At 45.6% G+C, this 25380-nt stretch overlaps 1 protein-coding gene across 2 annotated transcripts in view; it reads left to right on the top strand.

Annotated features, from left to right (window-relative positions):
• Positions 1-117: 117 nt before the first annotated feature.
• Positions 118-25380, top strand: part of LOC134909544 (phospholipid scramblase family member 5-like) — a 61681-nt gene continuing 36418 nt past the window's right edge. For both annotated transcript variants that reach the window (XM_063916535.1, XM_063916534.1), the window contains exons 1-4: positions 118-806; positions 10920-10994; positions 23708-23900; positions 25019-25130. In XM_063916535.1, coding sequence (XP_063772605.1) covers positions 371-806; positions 10920-10994; positions 23708-23900; positions 25019-25130 — 816 coding nt within the window. In that variant the 5' untranslated portion in view covers positions 118-370. The remainder of the gene's footprint in view (positions 807-10919; positions 10995-23707; positions 23901-25018; positions 25131-25380) is intronic.

The raw sequence follows: 25380 nt of genomic DNA, 5'->3' as shown, positions 1-25380 counted from the left end.
GTAAGATTTGTAACTCTAGACCTGGAAGAGGCCTGTTCCGAAAGATTGACAGTAGTCAAGAGCAAAGAATGTCCAACGTCTCTCTTTCTCCTATAATCCCTGCAAGAATTTAGTTGACTTTCACTCTCCTTTTATGCTCTCCCATCTCTTGGGATGACAGGTTGGATAGCACCCTGCAGAGGATTAGGCAGGATCCGGTTGGTTGGGATGGAAACTACAGCAGGCTGAGGGAAGAGAAATTCATTAAGTACTAAACTGGACTCAGACTATCGAATGTACAAGTTGGAATAATACAGTCACACCACTTGGCTGAGTAGGAGATAGGAACAGTGGCTTATTGTTACCTGCTACTAGAGGTAGATGTTTTGAGATGTCAGTTGTACGGTCTCAGCCTTCCCCTTATGGATATCTCCAGAGAGAGAGACACATTGAGCCTCGTACTAGGGTTCCTAAAGACAGAACAATGTGCAGATGTATGGAACTTTTACAAAGGCAGCCTTCTCTTCAACAAGATGATGACCTAAGAAGTTCAGACAAAATAAAAGAGAAGATTACAGAAGAAGAAGAATCACCAAAAATATCCTCTGCTGCTAACAGTGTAAAAACTTCAAGAAAAGCGGGCAGCCAGATAACATGCACACCTTCTCTGTTGGCTACGTCTTCTCAGGTCAGATCCACCAACACAGATCCGAGGGTACAGAGAGCTCTAACAGCTGTGGAAGAATTAGATGAATCCAGTTTTCCAGAGCTACAGATTTTCGTAGGTGCTCAGCAATTCTGCATAACTTCCAAAGCCAAACCACAAGGTAAGGTGTTCTCCAAAACAAATATCATTTTACATTTATCTAAGCTAAATCAGATGCGGAGCAGTGTGTCACTCAAAACAAGCACATTGTGAGAGACAATTCCGAGTCTCATGCAAGTTGGCCACTTTGCTTGTTCGGAAATAAGTGCGGCTCTAGTTGGCCATATCTATGGGGCTCACAGGCCCTAACCATCTACTTTTGATGGTTGGTATCATCACTATCAGCATGCCTTTGCACCACCTCTATCTTTTGTGCAAGAGATCCATCTGAAATCCAACAGATCTCTGCATATGCTCATATTTGAGTAGCCCACAATTCCACCTACATGCCCATGACCCTCAGAACTTTTACCTTGCAAGCAAACACCCATTTGCCGCCCATTTAGAGATACCATCAGAAATTGTGGGGTCCAATGCAAATTAAACAGGCAAGGCTGATCTCCCCTGCACTGGTCCCATAATTCCTCCACATGCCATTCAGAACTCCCATTATATAACTGTTATATCACAAAACTTAATTAACATTAAATTAATTTTGAGAGTTGAATATATTCAGCTGGGACGCATGTGCAGTGTGAAGAAAAAAATCACAAAATCATCTGCAAAATGGACTTGCTTGCAACTCTGAATCAGTCACTGAGCATTGTATAATAATACGTTGCAAATCTATACTAGAACTAAAGCGTTTACGTTGATAGGGAGGCATTTCATATGCCGGCTGTTGGTATACCGGCACTCACCATACTGATGCTGCAATCCCGATGGGTGGCATACTGACAACTATTCTCCCTCTTGGGATGTAGACGACACTCCTGGAGGGAGAATAAATAGCGTGGCGCGCCACCGTGCCCGCAGCGTGGAAAGCGCAGCACTCACCCCACTGCCTGCATGCTGGCGGTCGGGATCCCGGCGCTGGAGCAGGGCGCTGGCAAAATGTACTAGACCCACGTTGCTATGCCTATAGGCATGTTTGCTCTGTTTTTGTAAGTGACTCTTTAAATAGTTTTACTTCACACTGGTCTGTGCTTATGGTATTTCTAGCTGGCCCCTCTAAGTTTTACACTAATTAGTTACCAATGTAATGGTATTAAATGCCTGTAATAGCTGCTTGTTGGCTGACCTGGCCTCCCTCGTTTCGTCTACACATGGATTATTATAGGAAGTGGTCAAGCCCCCAAACTGACACCAAGATGACTTGAACTAAAATTAGACATTTACTGTATTAGGCAAATTGGTTCCCTTGCCTGACATATCTCTGATAATCCTACAGGATGTGATATTTTACCTTAAAGTCGACTCAGGTACACACTAAAGCGATGTCGGCACGATATGCCGTTTCATAACGACATATTGCCTACATTGCTCAGTGTGTACAGGGGATTGAGCACTTCTGCAGTCGCTAGCGATGGACGCTTGGTTGGATGTGCTGCATGTCCAACCAAGCGTTGTCACTAGCGTCCTGTAGTATGCTAATGAAGGACGGAACATGTTTGTTCCATCCTTCATTAGCATCGCTTCAGTGTGTACACACGATCTGGGCTGACGGGGATTCGTTCCAACGTCATGTGTATCCGGATTAAGAGTTGTTATAGATCAACCTTTGTTTAAGGTCCTGGATCTGGGGGGCATGGTTTCCTTACTGCAATTTAGGATCTGTGAATCTTAATGTGACCTGAACAACCTGCAATGTATAATAACATGTTTAATAAAACATTTTGTACCTAAAAACGAATACCTTTGAGCAACATTAATTAAAAAAACAAAACTACATGTCTATATTACAGAGAATGGCAGACAGTTTGCAAAAAAAAAAAAATATGTTAAAATAAATCACAGAAAAAATGACAAGCTAATATATGACTGGTGTTATTCAGTGAAAAAAAATCTAAGGTTTCTATTTATTCGCATATATATCTTTTAAGAATGATAAACATCAAGGATATGGGGCCTGATTCAGAGGTGGATGCAGTTAGGAAAATGGACGTTAAGAGTGATAATCAGAAAATTGCACATGTGCAGCCCAGAAGAAATCCTTACTGCGCACGTGACAACCAATGTGTGTGATGCCATACGCAGTTGCATACAACCTCACTATTACTTGAGACGCCTTCTGTGATCCATGGGCAGTTCAGGGTGGAGATTGAGAGGTGCTAAGAGGTGCTAAAAGGGAGGGGTAATTCTGGGTAATAGCTATTTCTCACTCAGTGTGCATTAGGGATAGCCCCTCCCTTTTAGCACCTGAGTGGCATCACAATCTGATTGAGCAGCTTTCCAATAAATGTGCATTGTATTTCAGGGAGGCATGGATGGGTCAGCATGACGGCCTTACACTGGGCTATTAGACCTAGACATATTTGTCATTATTTATGGGCTGGGTTTGGGGTGCGATTTCCCCTGTGTTGATATGGCTGGGCTGCTTCAGGTTGGCACACCCTAACACTTTATTAACACTTATGTTTTCCCTATCACATTGTATATATTTTTGTATTATTTTAATCACACCTCACTTACACAGCACTTATGTGCTTATTAACCCTTACTAATTTTCACCTGAGTGCTGCCCTGGGGTAGCCGACCTGTGCCGACATGATGGGGTCCTGCGCCCCAAACCCACACCTAGTATTAGGGACCCCCAGTGACAGAGACGCCTTGGGGGGGCATGTTATACCTGGCACTGGGGGATATCTGGCACTGGGGGGGCATGCATACCTGGCACTGGGGGATATCTGGCACTGGGGGGGGGGGGGATGTATACCTGGCACTGGGGGATATCTGGCACTGGGGGGGGGGGGGGGGGGGCATGTATACCTGGCACTGGGGGGGCATGTATACTTGGCACTGGGGGATATCTGGCACTGGGGGGGCATGTATACCTGGCACTGGGGGGCATGTATACCTGGCACTGGGAGCATATCTGGCACTGGGGGGCATGTATACTTGGCACTGGGAGGACTTGTGTACCTGGCACTGGGGGATATCTGGCACTGGGGGCATATCTGGCACTGGAAGGACATGTGTATCTGGCACTGGGGGCATATCTGGCACTGGGGGGACATGTGTATCTGGCACTGTGGCCATATCTGGCACTGCGGAGACATGTGTATCTGGCACTGGGGCATATCTGACACTGAGGGCATATCTGGCAATGGGGGCATACTTGTGTATCTGGCACTGGGGGCATTTCTGTATCTGGCACTGGGGGCATATCTGGCACTGGGGGCATACTTGTGTATCTGGCACTGGGGGCAAATCTGGCACTGTGGGGGCATTTCTGTATCTGGCACTGGGGGGCAATGTATATCTGACACAGTGGGGGCATTTCTGTATCTGGCACTGGGGGGCAATGTATATCTGACACAGTGGGGGCATTTGTGTATCTGGCACTGTGGGGCAATGTGTATCTGACACTGTGAGGCAATGTATATCTGGCACTCTGGGGGCATTTGTGTATCTGGCACAGGGAGGCAATGTGTATCTGGCACTGTGGGGCAATGTATTTCTGTCACTGTGGGGCAGTGTATATCTGGCACTATTGGGGTCATACGTGTATCTGCCCCTCCCCCATATGTGTATCACGGCCCCATTTTCATTGGCCACGCCCCATGTGGCATTTGGCCACACCCATTTTTTTGCACGCTCGCCTTCGGCACGCACACAGTACCCGTAAGACATTTTTTCTACTTGCACCACTGCCTGCAAGGCATACATGGAACTGAATAACTGACTGGCCACCAACGTACACCCAGCTCAGTGAGACAGGATAGTGAGTGTGGATGTTAAAACAAAAATAAATACATTTTAAGTGGGGATTTCTATATTATTACTTTTGTGAAAATAATTCACTTTTGAAAAGCACCGTACATTTTATTTCCACTTTATGATCATTGGCCTGTAAATAATTTCTCAGTGGATGGTCTTAATAATAAAAGACCACCTGGTGGCTCAGTCTCACCAGACATTCTTTACAAGATTGGCATCAGTTTACATTTTCAATAACAACTCATTGAAGCAAATGTGTATTGGACTTTAACACCATGTTCTCAAACATATCCTGCTGCTCTTCAGACAAGCATTTAATAAAACTGCTTGTGCTGGAAAATGAAATCCAACGTTAGCAGGTAATGTGGCGTCAGGAACGGTCATGTATTTGTAGCTTACTCATACACAATAAAAAACTGCTCCTCATAGGTAAATGCTAGATATCTCTGCTAGACAGATTGCCTACAAACAGTATAATGTTAAGGGTCTGATTCTAAGTAGCATGCAATCCTCATGCAGTGCCACTGTTCATGTAGTCAAGTGATTATTTGCAACTGTGCATGCACGAAAGTAACTGAAAACCCTTACAATATGGGATGATCATCAGTGTGCTCGCCATCGATGGCTCCCATTAATGGCAAAGCTATAACTAGCCATTGATGGTAACAAATGATGCTATGGAAGACCATCAATGGTTTCACCCAACAATGGTCACAATTCACAGCCTGGGGGACAGGGCATCACAGATGTTGGGGGTGGAGGTATGCTCCGTGTCCCAGCACTCTTAGAAAGTAAAAAACAAAAAAACATCTAATGCTTCTATACCATCGATGGTGGGAAACCATTTGGTTCTCCCCCATTGTTGGGCGTAGACCATTGATGACTGATTTATCAACGATGCTCGATGGCCATCCCTACCTACAATGCATACACATGTGTACTCACAAAGGTGCTGTTGTGCGTGGGACAAATGGTATCAGAAAGATGGTGGGGCATTCCTGGGTGGATTCTGGGAGGTGGCTAATAGTGCATGGGGTTGCTATGAGAATGTCCCCGGCATGTCAATGCAAGTGGCTGCATTCAAAGACACACAGCTGCAAGCATAGGAGGCCATTGTCATACTGAGAAACTGCAGCTGCCATAAGGCTGGTGCATTTTTACTGGTGCGCCAGATTGTAACGTATCAGGATGCACCAATTGGCATTACAGCGTACATGGCCGCTAAAACCAGGAATCTCTGTCTATGCACATTTGGCTGCATTAAAGTACATCAGGGAGGAAGTTTCTGGGTCATTTGCATAAAGTCACAGATGGGCGACCACTAAATACACGTAGCCGTTTTTGCTATTTTGCGCGAATCAGCATTTAAGTGAGTAGTTGGATCTGTAGAGTCCATTCTAATGGCTAGTATACAATTAAAACTCCAATTCTAGTAACAAGTATATAATTTAGACATCCGTCTCTGGTGCAAGCAGAAAACAAGAGCGCTAAAGCAGAGCAGCAGATGTACTTTATATTGAGCACAATCCAGTGTGAAAATATATTTTTTATTTATTAAAAAAAATATATGCCAAATAATACTAATATTAAGTATTAATATTAATTTTCTGGGTATGCAAAGAAAATGACAATAAAATCAGCAATATAAAAGAAATTGGGCAGCAGAGGTTGCAAAGTCACCATAGATAAACTGTTATTTACAACTTCTCTAGTGGTAAGTATAAATGCAAAATGAAATGATGGGATGCAGACACCCAGTTAAAGGTTATGCCTTATCTGGTGATTATCAAGCAATGTAGGACCCAATGCTTTTGCCTGGAACTGGCAAATTGGTTTAGGAGAACACACAACTGTTAGGAGCACCTGTGAATGCTCGTACAACCAGCGATGGATCCGGTTACAACTGTACAGTGTGTACTTGCAGTGTCAAAATAGGGAATGCAGTAGTAGGGGCCCAATTTTAAGGGGTGTGGCCGGCCTCCAGAGGGAGTGTGGCCAGACACCACATTGAGACTTGATGAACCATTAGAGAGGACATGCAAAGAACAGGGACCCTTCATAAAGGAGTGGACAAGATCAGCGCCGTCTTTTCGTATGGGCTCAATGGGCTCTTGCCCAAGGGCCCCAGGAGTAAAAGGGCCCTAGGCTGATAGCTGAGGGTCCCCTCTTTCCAGGGGTACCAGATTTTTGAAAATCGGCCCAGGGGAACCGGAGATATCCGACTTCAAAGCAGTGGTCCCCATCCAAGCCTGTTAATTGTTCTTCCCAGCCAGATATCTCGGGTTCTGGCTGACTTAGAGTTTTTCTGAGGGTACACGCCAAAAGCTGGGACTCTCCCCTTTCAGTGGACACTGACAGCTTGTCTCTACTATGCCCAGAACCAGAGATATCAGCCTTCAAGCTGCTGGTCCCTGCTCTAGCTCCAAACACCTAATATGCAGTTTTATATATTTGTTGGTGGATTGCTCTGGCTCCTGAACTCTGATCCCCAAGTCCCCAGTATCTCCTGAAAGGTGGGACTCTAGTTTTTTTAATTCCATTAAAGCTAAGAAAACTATTTCCAGGAACTGGAGATATCTGCAGTAAAGCAATCTGCCCTGACCCCCGGAAAATTATGAATATTAAGCCCACTCCACTATCCACCCCTCCCCTGTGTATTAAACACCCCATACCACCCTGGAAGTTATGTTCCAGGGCCCCTTCATTCAGCACACTGGCCCCTTCTATAGTTTAGTGTTCTCCTTCCCGCCCCATTTGTGCAGTAAAGGAGTAATTAGCAGAAATTATTTCTCCAGGTCCTACATGCTGAGCGAAAGATAGAACCCCCCTACCCCCTGCGGAACATCAAAGATGCCGCTGATAGCACCCCCCACCCCTACTGCTGGTGGGTGTGTAGGGGCCCCAGTGCATTGCTGTGCCCAGGGGCCTACACTGCTGTTAAGACGGCTCTGGACAAGATCACCCACTTTGATTAGCAGGAGGGCTAATCTTGGTTTAGTTTCCATAAAAACAAGCCAAGCATCCAAGTTCACACATGATTATACTCCAACAAGTTACTGGCACCTAGAGGAGGGGGTGGGTCTCTTAGGCAGCGTGGCCCGCCGGGGATTTCCCTAGACACCAGTGGGCTAGTGTATAAGAATCTAGTTGACAGATTAAGTATAGAACATTGTTTTCAGACTTAAGATATAGACAGGATACTGTTTGTATATAGGACTTATCTAATTGCACTTATTTGTTAATTCTCTAGGTCAGTGGTTCTCCAACTGTGTGTCTATGCATCCTGGGGTGACGCAAGGCTCTTGCAGGGTGCCTCGGGTTGGTAGACCCAGTGGCGCACGCAGGGGGGGTTTCGGAGTATCTGGAAACCCCCCCTGATGAGACAATTTTTTTATTTTTGAGACGGAGACAGCAGTGTCTCCGTCTCAGTAAAAGGCGCGATCGCAACCGCGACCTGTAGCTGCTGCAGCAGCATAGAGCAGATAACCATGAGTGTCCGGGGGGAGCTGCTGGCTGTACATTCTTAGCCACATCAGCTCCCTCCGTCCTCACACACACTGCCGTCCATCTGCTCCCGCCTCCTAGTCCCAGCCCCTGGTATGTATAAAATATACAGTACTATATGTACTGTATATGAAGTTTTTGTGTGTGTGTGTGTGTATGTATATATGTATGTATGCATGTATGTATGTGTGTTTGCATGTATAAATTAATGTGTGCTCTATGTACTCAGTATATATATATATATATATATATATATATATATATATATTGCAATGGCAGCTGCACTCACAGTCATACAAGAAATGTAATATTAAATACTATATACACTTACATATTTTCACGGTATCCGGACTCCAGGTCGACAACAAAAAGGTCGACACACCTTAGGTCGACGCCAATTGGTCTACACACCTTAGGTCGACATGGACAAAAGGTCGACATGGGCAAAAGGACGACATGAACAAGGTCGACATGGAAAAAGGTCGACATGAGTTTTTCACAATTTTTTTCTTTTGTGGAACTTTTTCATACTTAACGATCCATGTGAACTATGATTGGAACGGTAAAGTGTGCCGAGCGAAGCGAAGGCACCATGCCTGAAGCATGGCGAGCGAAGCGAGCCATGCGAGGGGACGCGGTGCACTAATTGGGGTTCCCGGTCACTCTACGAAGAAAACGACACCAAAAAAAACAAAAAAAAAACCTCATGTCGACCTTTTTCCATGTCGACCTTTTGTCCATGTCGACCTAAGGTGTGTCAACCAATTGGCGTCGACCTAAGGTGTGTCAACCTTTTTGTTGTCGACCTGGAGTCCCAGACCCATTTTCACATACATTCGCATTTAAGTTAAAACCTTCTTATTGTTTGGATTCCTGAAGATAGTTTTTTAATAAAACCAAAACGTAGAAACATTTAGTATCACGTTTCTTGTATGACCTACATTGTATGACCTAGATCGGAAGGCACCGGGCGACTTAAAATTTGAATTGTGAAGTGTCATCATTTATCACCGTGAGTGCCACGTCTGTATGCTGTGGATCGTTTTGTTCATGGAGGCAACAGTGTTTTGGCATACAAAGAGTTAGGTGTGCCGTACCAGCCATGGAGTATATATATATCTATATATGTATATATGTTATTATATATATGTTATATGTACACACTACACGTGGAAACCCCCCTTACTGAATCCTGCGTTTGAGACCAGGACCAAATTAAGGGGTCTATTCATGAAGCAGTGAAAAGAGTGGAGGAGTGAGCAAGTGGAGAAGTTACCCATGGCAACCAATCAGCTTTTAAGTAACATTTGTCAAAGGCATTCTATAAAATTATACGTAGCAGCTGATTGGTTGCCATGGGCAACTTCTCCACCTTTTTCACTGCTTCATGAATATACCCCCAAATCATTTATGGTCACATTGATAGGCAAAATCAGTGCTAGTGGCTGCCAATCATAAAACATGTGAACAATCACAAGCAAAACTGTATACCATCACATAACTGAACCTAAGGATGACAGATAGTTTACAGTTTACTTAATGTAATATTTTTTTCCAAATTTATCAATAAAAAAACTTTAATCATAGGCATGCCATGAAAAAAATGCTGATACTCTAGGGCGCCATGACTCAAGAAAATTTGTGAACCACTGCCTTAGGTTATTAGTATTAATACCCTAGGTTTCTAATAATAATACCCTAGGTTTCTAGTAATAATACCCTAGGTTACTAGTGCAATGGTTGATCCATGGAGAAATCAAGACTGATTTAAAAGTTATTCTTTCAATTTCAAACACACAATGGACTGTTAACAAGTATATGATATCTGGATGCTTATGAACAGAACAAACACAAACAGCAATATTAAACTATTTCAATATAGTACACTGACTGCAAAGTTACTTTCAAATTAACTTAGTAAAATATCATTGAAATTCACAAAACCTAAAGTGTAAGGTTAAGTGTCATATAAGCTGTTCCATATGCTTGGTGGCCCTGGATATCCTGTACATTTATTGAAATACTGAGGGGTAGATTTACTAAAGCTTCTAAAAATGAAAAGTGGAGGTGTTGCCTGTAGCAACCAATCAGATTGTGTGTGTCATTTCTCTTTTGCATTCTAGAAAATGATAGCAGCTGTTTGGTTGCTATGGGCAACTCCACCACTTGTGTCTCTATACTCTTAGCCATGTGACAGTGGTACTATAACAATCCTTGCTTTAATCAAACTGATTTTAGGTTAACATTAATAAACATTAAATAGAAACTGAGACATAATAAAGTTTTTAGCTAATTAGAACTTGATGCGTATGTTAAATGGTGCTCCAGCCAATCAGCTCCCAATTGTCGTTTTTCAAACACATGACAGGAGCTGATTAGCTGGAGAACCATTTATAATACGAAACAAGTTGTATATAGCTAAAACTTGTTGATAAATGGGCCCCATTATCTGCAAAAAATAGATATGAGCCCTTTACAGTTATAAATATTAATTGTACACAGTGCTGATGATAATAGAAGTATAGTGTAACTGATGTACAGTAGGGTGCTCATTGCTTTTCATTGAATATTCACTGAATGTCTGAGAGGAGACTTCAATTATCGACGAATGATCTCATATGGCTGAATCAGCGCGGAAGCCGCCACACTTTACTGCAGTGGGATCACGCACAAAAGTGTTCGCCACCTTATGGGCAATGGCAATTTGCACCCTTCGTCTATAACTGAATTCCTCTCTTAATGCGTTTTATTTTCATTAACCAAGAGTGCAGTTTCAACGTTATGGTTGGTGCCTGTTTCGTACTGCAAATATTATTACTATGATAGATAAAATTGTTACTTTCTGTTTCAGGATTAAGTTGTCAATCAAAGAAATTATACATTGTTTCCAGTCGCACAGCCAAGCAATTACTTGTGGCTGTTGAAGGTAACTGTTATTATGGAAATACAACAATCTGGAAAGTATATATAGTATGTGGGAGGAACTGAAATCTATGTTTCTGTTAAAGCTATATTTATAGTTAATACAGTTCTAAGCACAGCCGGTGGAAATGCCTTAAAATTAGTGATGAGCGGATTCGGTTTTACTCGGTTCTCAAAACAGAATCTTATTGGCTATCCAAAACACGTGACATCAGTGAGCCAATAAGATTCTGTTTTGAGAACCGAGTAAAACCGAATCCGCTCAGCACTACTTAAAATAGCAATTGTTCACCCCACAAGCTGCCCCAGCAACAGCATTATGTTTACTGAAAAGAATAGGTGGTTGGCAAAAATCAAGTAGCAAGATGTAACACAAATTAAATAAAATTAATTTGTGGTCCCCTTATGGTGCCCTAAACTTGTGCCTAGTCCAGTGGTTCACAAACTTTTTTCAATCACGGTGCCCTAGAATATCAGAATTTTTCTCACTGCACCACTAGGCCAAAGTTTCTTATTGAGAAATTCAGTAAAAAATATAAAATTAAGTAAATTGTGTTTATATGTCATCCTTAAGTTCAGTTATGTGGTGAGGGGCTTCTGTTTGCCCACATACTGTATGTTATTATTGGAAGCCACAAGCACATCTTTTGTCTATTACATTGGGGTATATTCAATACCTTTCGGATCCTTTCTGATGGAAAGGATCCGACAGGTCAGTATTCAGTGTCGCGGCCAAACCTGACAAGTTTGGCCCATTCCGACACTGCTAATCCGACTTTTTTAAAAGTCAGATTGACATTGTCGGAAACTAGGCTAAAACCTGCCGGGTTTGGCCGTGCTTCCAATAATACATGCAGCTCGGCGGCTGAGGCTGCCGATCCACATCTATTCAGACAGCTTTCCGACAAGTCGGTAATTCCCGACTTGTCTTAAAAAATGGCCCCCTATTGAATAGGTAGGAACCCCTTCCGACCTAAATCTGTCGGAAGCTGCCGTCTTTCCGACAAGACAGCAGCTTCTGACACTTATTGAATATATCCCATTGACTGTAAATAATTTGAATTGGTCCTGGACCTTCAACCCAGGGCACCCCTGAAAGTACTTTGAGGCACCCCAGGGTGCCATGCATACAGTTTGAGAACTACCGGCCTAGTCAGACTAAATATAGTCCTATGTGACACTGACTTTTCTCTCTTAGGTGCCCATTTATCAAGAATCGCATTTGCAATGTGATCTGGGCATGATATTAGGGCCCAGAATTCCATTGCAGGATGCGATTCTTACGGCAGGATGTATTATTGCACAGGGACAGGGGCTCAGAAAGGAGCCTATCCCTGCAATGTGCCCAGTGTGGTGCCAGGGCTCCTGCACATGCACGGAGGAACCCTCTGCCGACTAATTATGTGATCTGAAGCCCATAGGCTACAGTGGACTACCGCCATCTTCAGATGGAGATAGTTGTGGGGGCCAAATATCCAGATAGCTTTGCATTTTAGAAGTTGGTAAATCTGACAGCATCGCAAGCCCCATAGAAATCTATGGGGGATGCTGCTGCTGGCAGGAATGGAGGGATCACTTCACCTACTGGAGATATCCGCTGCGTTCTCTCAGTAATACATTGTGGTGATACCAAATATTTGTGGTTGCCTCCCAAAAAACGGGTGCCTTTGGGGAATTAGCCACAAATATTTATTGATAATTGGGCCCTATATGCTGCACATGGGGGAACTGCAGGACAACTGTTGTATTTATTTACCACAGCATACGTCTGGTGCACACTGAAAATAAGAATTTACTTACCGATAATTCTATTTCTCGTAGTCCGTAGTGGATGCTGGGGACTCCGTCAGGACCATGGGGAATAGCGGCTCCGCAGGAGACAGGGCACAAAAATAAAGCTTTAGGATCAGGTGGTGTGTACTGGCTCCTCCCCCTATGACCCTCCTCCAAGCCTCAGTTAGGATACTGTGCCCGGACGAGCGTACACAATAAGGAAGGATATTGAACCCCGGGTAAGACTCATACCAGCCACACCAATCACACCGTATAACTTGTGATCTGAACCCAGTTAACAGTATGACAAACGTAGGAGCCTCTGAACAGACGGCTCACAACAAATAACAACCCGATTTTTTTTTTTTGTAACAATAACTATGTACAAGTATTGCAGACAATCCGCACTTGGGATGGGCGCCCAGCATCCACTACGGACTACGAGAAATAGAATTATCGGTAAGTAAATTCTTATTTTCTCTAACGTCCTAAGTGGATGCTGGGGACTCCGTCAGGACCATGGGGATTATACCAAAGCTCCCAAACGGGCGGGAGAGTGCGGATGACTCTGCAGCACCGAATGAGAGAACTCAAGGTCCTCCTCAGCCAGGGTATCAAATTTGTAGAATTTTGCAAACGTATTTGCCCCTGACCAAGTAGCAGCTCGGCAGAGTTGTAATGCCGAGACTCCCCGGGCAGCCGCCCAGGATGAGCCCACTTTCCTTGTGGAATGGGCCTTGACAGATTTAGGTTGTGGCAAGCCTGCCACAGAATGTGCAAGTTGAATTGTGCTACAAATCCAACGAGCAATCGTCTGCTTAGAAGCAGGAGCACCCATCTTGTTGGGTGCATACAATATAAGCAGTGAGTCAGACTTTCTGACTCCCGCCGTTCTTGAAATATATATTTTCAATGCCCGGACCACGTCCAACAACTTGGAATCCTCCAACTCGTTAGTAGCCGCAGGCACCACAATAGGCTGGTTCAGGTGAAACGCTGACACCACCTTAGGCAGAAAATGAGGACGCGTCCGCAGTTCTGCCCTGTCCGTATGGAAAATCAGATATGGGCTCTTATATGATAAAGCCGCCAATTCTGATACTCTCCTGGCTGAAGCCAGGGCCAGTAGCATGGTTACTTTCCATGTGAGATACTTCAGCTCCACCGATTTGAGCGGCTCAAACCAATGGGATTTGAGAAAATCCAAGACTACATTAAGATCCCACGGTGCCACTGGGGGCACAACCGGGGGCTGTATATGTAGTACTCCTTTTACAAAAGTCTGGACTTCAGGAACTGAAGCCAATTCTTTCTGGAAGAAAATCGACAGGGCCGAAATTTGAACCTTAATGGACCCCAATTTGAGGCCCATAGACAATCCTGTTTGCAGGAAATGTAGGAATCGACCCAGTTGAAATTCCTCCGTGGGGGCCTTCCTGGCCTCACACCACGCAACATATTTTCTCCAAATGCGGTGATAATGTTGTGCAGTCACCTCCTTCCTGGCTTTTACCAGTGTAGGAATGACCTCTTCCGGAATGCCTTTTTCCTTTAGAATTCGGCGTTCAACCGCCATGCCGTCAAACGCAGCCGCGGTAAGTCTTGGAATAGACACGGTCCCTGCTGAAGCAGGTCCCGTCTTAGAGGTAGAGGCCACGGATCCTCCGTGAGCATCTCTTGAAGTTCCGGGTACCAAGTTCTTCTTGGCCAATCCGGAGCCACTAGTATCGTTCTTACTCCCTTCTGCCGTATAATTCTCAGTACTTTTGGTATGAGAGGCAGAGGAGGGAACACATACACTGACTGGAACACCCACGGTGTTACCAGAGCGTCCACAGCTATTGCCTGAGGATCTCTTGACCTGGCGCAATACCTGTCCAGTTTTTTGTTGAGGCGGGACGCCATCATATCCACCATTGGTTTTTCCCAACGGTTCACAATCATGTGGAAGACTTCTGGATGAAGTCCCCACTCTCCCGGGTGTAGATCGTGTCTGCTGAGGAAGTCTGCTTCCCAGTTGTCCACTCCCGGAATGAATACTGCTGACAGTGCTATCACATGATCTTCCGCCCAGCAAAGAATCCTTGCAGCTTCTGCCATTGCTGTCCTGCTTCTTGTGCCGCCCTGTCTGTTTACGTGGGCGACTGCCGTGATGTTGTCCGACTGGATCAACACCGGCTGACCCTGAAGCAGGGGTTTTGCCAGACTTAGAGCATTGTAAATCGCTCTTAGCTCCAGTATATTTATGTGAAGAGACATCTCCAGGCTTGACCATACTCCCTGGAAGTTTCTTCCTTGTGTGACCGCTCCCCAGCCTCTCAGACTGGCATCCGTGGTCACCAGGACCCAGTCCTGTATGCCGAATCTGCGGCCCTCTAACAGATGAGCACTCTGCAACCACCACAGAAGAGACACCCTTGTCCGTGGCGATAAGGTTATCCGCTGATGCATCTGCAGATGCAATCCGGACCATTTGTCCAGCAGATCCCACTGAAAAGTTCGTGCGTGGAATCTGCCGAATGGAATCGCTTCGTAAGAAGCCACCATCTTTCCCAGGACTCTTGTGCATTGATGTACAGACACTGTCCCTGGTTTTAGGAGGTTCCTGACAAGTTCGGATAACTCCCTGGCTTTCTCCTCCGGAAGAAACACCTTTTTCTGAACCGTGTCCAGAATCATTCCCAGGAACAGCAGACGTGTTGTCGGGGTCAACTGAGATTTTGGAAAATTCAGAATCCACCCGTGTTGTTGCAGCACTACTTGGGTTAGTGCTACTCCGTCCTCCAGCTGTTCTCTGGACCTTGCCCTTATCAGGAGATCGTCCAAGTAAGGGATAATTAATACGCCTCTTCTTCGCAGAAGAATCATCATTTCGGCCATTACCTTGGTAAAGACCCGAGGTGCCGTGGACAATCCAAACGGCAGCGTCTGAAACTGATAATGACAGTTTTGCACCACGAACCTGAGGTACCCTTGATGTGGAGGACAAATTGGGACATGCAGGTAAGCATCCTTTATGTCCAGGGACACCATAAAGTCCCCTTCTTCCAGATTCGCTATCACTGCTCTGAGTGACTCCATCTTGAACTTGAATTTTTGTATGTACAGGTTCAAAGATTTCAGATTTAGAATAGGTCTTACCGAGCCGTCCGGCTTCGGTACCACAAATAGCGTGGAGTAATACCCCTTTCCCTGTTGTAGGAGGGGTACCTTGACTATCACCTGCTGAGCAAACAGCTTGTGAATGGCTTCCAATACCGTCGCCCTGTCTGAGGGAGACGTTGGCAAAGCAGACTTTAGGAACCGGCGAGGGGGAGACTTCTCGAATTCCAACCTGTAACCCTGAGATACTACCTGCAGAATCCAGGGGTCCACCTGTGAGCAAGCCCACTGTGCGCTGAAATTCTTGAGTCGACCCCCCACCGTTCCTGAGTCCGCTTGTAAGGCCCCAGCGTCATGCTGAGGGCTTTGCAAAACCCTGGGAGGGCTTCTGTTCCTGGGCAGGGGCTGCTTGCTGCCCTCTCTTACCCCTTCCTCTGCCCCTAGGCAGATATGACTGTCCTTTTGTCCGCTTGTTCTTATAGGACCGAAAGGACTGCGGCTGAAAAGACGGTGTCTTTTTCTGTTGGGAGGGGGTCTGAGGTAAAAAGGTGGATTTTCCGGCAGTTGCCGTGGCCACCAGATCCGATAGACCGACGCCAAATAATTCCTCCCCTTTATACGGCAATATTTCCATATGTCGTTTGGAATCCGCATCACCTGACCACTGTCGCGTCCATAAACTCCTTCTGGCAGATATGGACATCGCATTTACTCTCGATGCCAGAGTGCAAATATCTCTCTGCGCATCTCGCATATAAAGGAAAGCATCCTTTAATTGCTCTATAGTCAATAAAATACTGTCCCTATCCAGGGTATCAATATTTTCAGTCAGGGAATCCAACCAGACGACCCCAGCACTGCACATCCAGGCTGAGGCGATGGCCGGTCGCAGTATAACACCAGTATGTGTGTATATACTTTTTAGGGTAGTTTCCAGTCTCCTTTCTGCTGGATCCTTGAGGGCGGCCGTATCCGGAGACGGTAACGCCACTTGTTTTGATAAGCGTGTGAGCGCCTTATCCACCCTAGGGGGTGTTTCCCAGCGCGCCCTAACCTCTGGCGGGAAAGGGTATAATGCTAATAACTTTTTTGAAATTAGCATTTTTCTATCTGGGTTAAACCACGCTTCATCACATACATCATTTAATTCCTCTGATTCAGGAAAAACTACAGGTAGTTTTTTCACCCCCCACATAATACCCCTTTTTGTGGTACTTGCAGCATCAGAGATATGCAAAGCCTCCTTCATTGCCGTGATCATATAACGTGTGGCCCTACTTGAAAATACGTTTGTTTCATCACCGTCGACACTAGATTCAGTGTCTGTGTCTGGGTCTGTGTCGACCGACTGAGGTAAAGGGCGCTTTACAGCCCCTGACGGTGTCTGAGACGCCTGGGCAGGTACTAACTGGTTTGCCGGCCGTCTCATGTCGTCAACTGATTTTTGTAATGTGCTGACATTATCACGTAATTCCATAAACAAAGCCATCCATTCCGGTGTCGACTCCCTGGGGGGTGACATCACCATTATCGGCAATTGCTCTGCCTCCACGCCAACATCGTCCTCATACATGTCGACACACACGTACCGACACACAGCAGACACACAGGGAATGCTCTTATCGAAGACAGGACCCCACTAGCCCTTTGGGGAGACAGAGGGAGAGTTTGCCAGCACACACCCAAGCGCTATAATATATATGGGAACAACCTTATATAAGTGTTGTTCCTTATAGCAGCTTAAATATATCCAGTATATCACCAAAAATGCCCCCCCTCTCTGTTTTACCCTGTTTCTGTAGTGCAGTGCAGGGGAGAGTCCTGGGAGCCTTCCTCACAGCGGAGCTGAGCAGGAAAATGGCGCTGTGTGCTGAGGAGAATAAGCCCCGCCCCCTATTTCGGCGGGCTTTCCTCCCGTGGATTTAGATAACTGGCATGGGTTAAATACATACATATAGCCTTAATGGCTATATGTGATGTATTCTTTTGCCTTAAGGTAATAAAATATTGCTGCCCAGGGCGCCCCCAGCAGCGCCCTGCACCCTCCGTGACCGCTTGGTATGAAGTGTGTGACAACAATGGCGCACAGCTGCAGTGCTGTGCGCTACCTTCATGAAGACTGAAGAGCCTTCTGCCGCCTGTTTCCGGACCTTCAATCTTCAGCATCTGTAAGGGGGGTCGGCGGCGCGGCTCCGGGACGAACCCCAGGGTGAGACCTGTGTTCCGACTCCCTCTGGAGCTAATGGTGTCCAGTAGCCTAAGAATCCAATCCATCCTGCACGCAGGTGAGTTGAAATTCTCTCCCCTAAGTCCCTCGATGCAGTGAGCCTGTTGCCAGCAGGACTCACTGAAAATAAAAAACCTAAAAAACTTTTTCTAAGCAGCTCTTTAAGAGAGCCACCTAGATTGCACCCTGCTCGGACGGGCACAAAAACCTAACTGAGGCTTGGAGGAGGGTCATAGGGGGAGGAGCCAGTACACACCACCTGATCCTAAAGCTTTATTTTTGTGCCCTGTCTCCTGCGGAGCCGCTATTCCCCATGGTCCTGACGGAGTCCCCAGCATCCACTTAGGACGTTAGAGAAATACATATCACTCAGGCAGACCGGGATCAGTATGATTTACCTACAATCAAAATCCAGACGGTCAAAATACTGACAGCAATTGACCGGTGGTCAAAATACCGACATGGTCAAAATACCAACATTTAAAATGTTGGCATGGTCAAAATACTGACATTTAAACTGTCGACAGGTCAAAGACATAAAAAAAAACCTGGTGTGTATGTCGACATGGACACCATATAAGTGTACCGCGTCCCCTCGCATGGCTCACTGCGCTTGCTTCCCCCTCCACTGGGATGGTAAAGAATGAACAAGTCGGTTTCACTGGAAAAATCATGTCGACATTTTACATGTCAGTATTTTGACCATGTCAGTGTTTTGACCTTGTTGGTATTTTGACCATTGGTCAATGGTTGTCGATATTTTTACTGTCGTTATTTTAATTGTAGGTAAACTGAATGCATCCCAGTCAGGGCCGGTTCTAGACCTTGTGGCGCCCAGGGCGAAAGTTTCCTGCGCCCCCTCCAGGTAAAATACAGTTGGTTCACGCCGAGGGCGTGCGCCCCACAACAGGGGCGTGGCTTCTTCATAAGGAAGAGGCGTGGCTTCTTCATAGGGAAGGGGCATGCCCACAGTTATCCCCCTGTAATTGTGCCCCCAGCAGCTGTGCCCCCAGTTAATTTTCCCCAGTAGCTGCTCCCCCTGTAGCAGTGCCCCCTTTAGTAGTGCCCCCTGTAGCTGTGCCCCCAGTAGCAGTGCCCCCTATAGTAGTGCCCCCAGTAGCTGTGCCCCTTGTAGCTGTGCCCCCAGTTGATTTGCACCCTGTAGCAGTGACCCCAGTATGTGCCCCCAGTAGTTGTGCCCCCCTGTAGATTTGCCCCCAGTAGCTGTGCCCCCAGTAGTTGTGTCCCCAGGAGCTGTGCCCCCAGTTAATTTGCCCCCAGTAGCTGTTTCCCCTGTAGCAGTGCCCCTAGTAGTTGTGCCCCCTGTAGCTGTGCCCCTTGTAGCAGTGCTCCCTGTAGTAGTGCCCCCAGTAGCTGTGCCCCCAGTTGATTTGACCCCTGTAGCAGTGCCCCCAGTATGTGCCCCCTGTAGATCTGCCCCCAGTAACTGTGCCCCCTGTATGTGTAGTAGTGTCCTCAGTAGTAGTGCCCCCAGTATGTGCCCCCAGTAGTAGCGCCGCTTTGCCACCCTAAAAAACAAAAAAACAATACTTACCAGCCTCGCTCCTGCTTCCGGACCACTGCTGCTGCTGTCTCCAGGCGCTGGCTCCTCTCTATGGGAGAGATGTCATGACGTCAATCTCCCATAGCAGCGCCGCACTGACACTAGGGGTCAATTTTGACCTCTAGCGTCAGTCTGCGACGCCGGCTGCAGCGGGCGCACACGGCGCTCGCTGCAGCCGGGGAGCGGGGAGGGAGGGTGGATTAGTAGCGGCTTTTGCCACGGTGGCGGCGGCACCCTCAGGGTAGCGGCGCCCCGGGCAAAAAGCCTGCTTGCCCATGGCAAGAGCCGCTACTGATCCCAGTAGTCCACATTGCAATCAAACTCCAAATAAGAAAAACAGTAATTTTGGTAGAAGACCAAATAAAGTTAATATATGATATTAATAGATCGCAAATGCTGCAGGTCCTGCTTATGTTGAATGTCTCATGATATATATATATATATATATATATATATATATACTGTATACATAGCGAATGCTGTATATGTATATATATATATATATATATATATATATATATATTACTGAGTCTAATAATATGGGTGGTATCCAATTAGCTGCCGTAAAACAGGGTGCAAAAATTAATTTTGTTTTCCCCCGGTGTTTCAACAAGATTTTTTTACAGTCTATCTAATTAGATCCACCGTAAAAAAACAAAAAAAAACACACAGGTTCTCCCGAAAACACACAGGTTCAGTTAAACTTGTGAGTTTTCGGCGGCTGCAGCACCGTTTTTGCATGAAAATGGAGCTGCTTTCGGGGACTTGGTTTCGCCTGCCTGAGGCAGATGAAACAAAATCCCTGATAAACCGTGTCTCGCGCCGGCTTATCGGTTGAATAGCCCCCAGCGAGACAATTAGCTGCAGTAATTTACTGTGGCTAATTGGATACCGCACTAAGTATGAAATAACTTGAGTGACTAAATTTACATGAATAAGTCCAGGAGGTTGCCCTGTTAGGAAACTGGTGCTTCTATTACTGACCAGACAGAGAGACGGACACATATTTATATAACAGACAGTATGTGCTTTGTGGATTCATACACAGGCCAGACTGGTGATAACGCAGAAACGCAGAAACTGATCGCCCTTTCAGACTTACATAGTCAGGTCGCACCCGGGAATGTGTACACAGGTGCTTCCCAGGTGCGACTCGGCTTGAGACCCCTTTCAGATATTGCTGGGTTGATGACATCACCGCTGACGCTACAGGAGGCGGTGCTTGGAGATGATCATCTCCAAGCGCCGCCTTCTCCTTCACCTTGACCCGGCTTACCCGTTCACACTGCACACATCCCGAGTCGATTCCGGCTTCAACACAGGTCGCAACCTGGGATGAAATGCTGGGACGCTCGACCCAGGATATTCCTTTAGCACTCTTTCAGACTAGGCAAAATCCTGGGTTGATGCGCATTCACGTGCAATAAACCGGGAAATTTTTGCTAGTCTGAAAGGGGTGTAGAGCTACTTTTGTAGCTTTTAAGCCTGTAGCAGATCTAATTAGAATACTGTACAAAAGACATTGGGGGTAATTCAGAGTTGGTCGCAGCAGCAAAATTGTTAGCAGTAGGGCAAAACCATGGGAGTCATTCCGACCTGATCGTACGCTGCCGTTTTTCGCAGCTTAGAGATCAGCTCAGTACTGCACATGCGTATGCACCGCAATGCGCAGGCGCGTCGTACGGGTACAAAGCGGATCGTTGCTGTGTGATGGATTTAACGAAGAATCCATTTGCACAGCCGAACGCAAGGAGATTGCAGGAAGAGGGTGTTTGTGGTTGTCAACTGACCATTTTCTGGGAGTGTTTGGAAAAACGCAGGCGTGTCCAAGCGTTTGCAGGGCGGGTATCTGACGCCAATTCCAGGACCGAACAGGCTGAAGTGATCGCAAGGGCTGAGTAAGTTCTGAGCTACTCAGAAACTGCACAAACTATTTTTGTACCGCTCGGCTTCACATGCGATCGCACCCTTGCACAGTAAATATACACTCCCCAGTGGGCGGCAACTATGCGTTTGCACGCCTACAAAAAGTAGCTAGCCCCCCCCCCCCCCCCCCCCCCCCCCCCCGGTTTTGCCCAACTGCTAACAAATTTGCTGCTGCGATCAACTCTGAATTTCCCCCGTAGAAGGCACTTTAGCTGCATGTATTGGAGTATGGACCTACTTTACTATTGAACAGAAATGTACGGCGGGATGTAATGCAGTCCGAGATCACTGGAGGTGCGGGTTGCGGTTGCCGGCTGCCCTTGGACATTTTTTAAAGGAAGAATTACTTACAAGGCATGGTTTTATCCTGTAAGTGATTGTCCATTTAAAAAAATGTCCGAGATCGGAAGGCAAACCGCCCCTATCGGCGATCTCGGACTGCATAACATCCCGCCACCAGTGTAATGTCAGCTTAAGGAAGAACAATGTATTATTTTAAATTACAGCTCATGTTTGGAAATATGCATTCTGTAGTTTAATAGTTATTTAACAGTAACAATAACTTTATGTGCATATTATTTTTAGATATTACATTTCAAGCTGTAGGTATAGTAAACAGATTTACATACATTTTCCTTTTTCTTAATCTGAGTAGTTGCTGTTTATTTATTTTCTGCAGTCATATTACTCACAATGGACAGCTTGTTTAGTTCCACTGCAGTAACTTTCTAATGAGAGAGGTACATTAATTAGCACAAATGCATTGTTAGGCTGGGTGCACACTAGAATGACATATTGTTTGTTCAAGTGATGAACGACTGTATACACCTGATATGTCATTCACATATCTTGCAGATATATCGTCATGTCTGGCTGTGGATATGGGCGACCCGCCAACCACCTGTACACTGGCTGCAGGGACTGACATTACAGCAAGAAAAATAGACTGCCATGTCGGCAGATCCGTCGGGATATTATGTACCCTGCTGACAATATAAGTGTAAATGTTTACACTCCTTGACACTTCACTTAAAGACACACCTGGGGGTAAGGGGGCATGGAGACTTGCTGTGTGAGGTGTCTGTACACAGCTCAGCAAGTACAAGTCTCCAGCGCTTGTACACTTCTAATCGTTGATGACCCCTGCTCATGTGAAACTGCATTATTTTATACATTTACTGTATCTACTCAATTAGAAAAATCATAAACTACTGACAAAATCATTTCATTATTACCAGACATAGGGGGTAATTCAGACCTGATCGTAGCAGCAAATTTGTTAACAGTTGGGCAAAACCATGGGGGTCATTCCGACCCGTTCGCACGCTGCGGTTCATCGCTGCTGTGCGAATGGGTCGGAAATGCGCATGCGCGGTGCCCGCGCGTCGTTGCCCAGTGACAGCCGTCGCCGGGCAACGACTAGAAGAAAGAAGAAAGTGATTGCTAGCGCGATCACAAGAAGATTGACAGCGGGGAGGCATTACGGGGCAGATACTCACCGTTTTCCGGGCATGGAGATCCGAACGCAGGCATGTCCAGGCGCTTGGAGGGCAGTTGTCTGTCGTCAATTCCGGGACCTTCATCGCCGGATCTATCGCACAGGGTAAGAAACTGCATGGCTGGTCTTGTTCTGCACAAAACTTTTTTAGCATAGCAGGGCTGCACAAGCGATCGCAGCCCTGCTATGCTAAAATACACTCCCCCATAGGCGACGACTAGTTGATTGCAGCAGCAGCAAAAAGTTGCTATGTGCGATCAACTCGGAATGACCCCCCATGTGCTTTATTTTTACACTGCAATTTATATTTCAGTTTGAACACACCCCACACAAATCTAACTCTTTGCACAAGTTATATCTGCCCCTCTGCAGTGCACATGGTTTTACCCAACTGCTAACAAATATGCTGCTACGATCAGGTCTGAATTACCCCCATAATCTGACTTTTATAGTCATCGGTGGTCCTAACCATTATGCCTCCTAAAATGTGTCATTGCGGATGGCTCTCTATTTTAAGTGATCCCATAAAATAAAATAGGTATTTGTTGTGTACAATATTTTTTTCTTTATTATTATTTAAACCATCTCCTGAGAATCCACTCATTTGGATGCACTCTCTTATTGCAGAGTCCAGCTGCCTGTGCCTGCAGCTGTGTGGTCCTGCTCGTTCCTGCTGCCTGCGCCTCTGTGACCAGAGAAGAGAGGAAGTGCTGAGGTTCTGCAGACCGTACAGGGTGGATGTGTGCTGCTTGTTCTGCTGTCTTATGGCCATCAGAGTGTTCTCATCAGCTAACAATCTCTTAGGCTTTGTACAGCAGAGGTGAATCCAAAGCATCATTGAGTATCATATAATAATAGCTATCATTAGCCATAGCTCTGGTTAAGGTTTGTGCAACCCAGACAATGCCAAATGTTGTTTTTACAAAATTACTAGAAAATGAGGACACAGCGTATTTCTGCTATAAAAATGTATCTGTTATTCAAGCAATGGTCTATTTGTCCTCATTCGTGATAAACACTGTAAAAGCTTTGTACCCTAGCCTATATTTATTTTTCTCAGAGTGTATTGATACTTTATTTATAAGACACCAAAATGTTCTGCAGCGCCTTAATACTAGTGACATTAAGCATAGTAGAAGGAGCTACAAGAATAACATGAAAAACCACAGAACATATTGCAGTTGATCTCTGTATGACGGAGGGTATGCGTTCGGCAGGTCGACCCTACTTAGGTAGACAGTCACTAGGTCGACCACTATTGGTCGACATTGACATGGTTGACATGGACAAATGGTCAACACAGGACAGGTTGACACATGAAACTGTCGACATTTCTTTAAAAAAATTAATTGATTTCTAACTTTACCATCCGCGTGGACTACAATTGGGAATAGTAACCTGTGCAGAACGCAGCGGTAGCGGAGCAAGGCACTTTGCCCGCAGCCCATGTAAGGAGGCGTGGTACACTATTTGGGGTTCCTGGTCATGTTACGGAAAAAAATGACACCAAATACAGTTCAAAAATCCATGTCGACCTTTTCATGTGTCGACCGGACCCGCATCGACCATTTTTATGTGTCAACTATTTGTCCTTGTTGACCATTCACATATATTATTATATATTATCTGTGCACTTTTTTGTCATACTGTATCTGCTTGGAATATTGTTTATTGTGTTGTACTTTTGTGACTTTCAATAAAACTTGTTTTAGATATAAAATAAACACAGAACATAAGCATAATACAGAACATGCAAGGAGGCACTGATGGCCAAGCTGACAGGAGAGAGGGCCCTGCTTGTGAGAGCATTCAATCTATTGTGACAATGACTAGATGCAGCGTACTTTATAAAACATGCATGTTGTCATTTCCTTTGTGTATACTTATTAGAACAATGCCTTGTCTTTCTCTATTCACATCACTGTTCTCCTGGTCCAGGTGGAGCTTGTTTAGCCCAAGCCTCTCAGTGTATAATTCAGAAGGAAGGAGAATGATGGATATCCAGGGCTCCTGGAGCGCAGCTCGCTGTCATTCTGACCAGGAGTTTCAGGTAATTAGGTGCCCAGCCCGTGAACGCTGAATGAACAATGTTTAAACAATGATTGGCACAGACTCATTAATACTAAACTGTGATTTACTGTAACTGAGTCTAGAAGTAGAGCCCTGATGTAGCTGTGACCCTCAGGGCCTAATTCAGAGTTGCAAGCAAAGCCAAAAAGCATACAACTGGACAAAACCATGTTGCTCCGCAGGTGGGGCTGATATGTGCAGAGAGATTTAGAGTATAGTGGGTTATATTT

The sequence above is a fragment of the Pseudophryne corroboree genome, chromosome 4 (genome assembly GCF_028390025.1).
Source record: "Pseudophryne corroboree isolate aPseCor3 chromosome 4, aPseCor3.hap2, whole genome shotgun sequence".
NCBI lineage: Eukaryota > Metazoa > Chordata > Amphibia > Anura > Myobatrachidae > Pseudophryne > Pseudophryne corroboree.
This window is presented reverse-complemented; position numbering and strand designations above follow the sequence as displayed.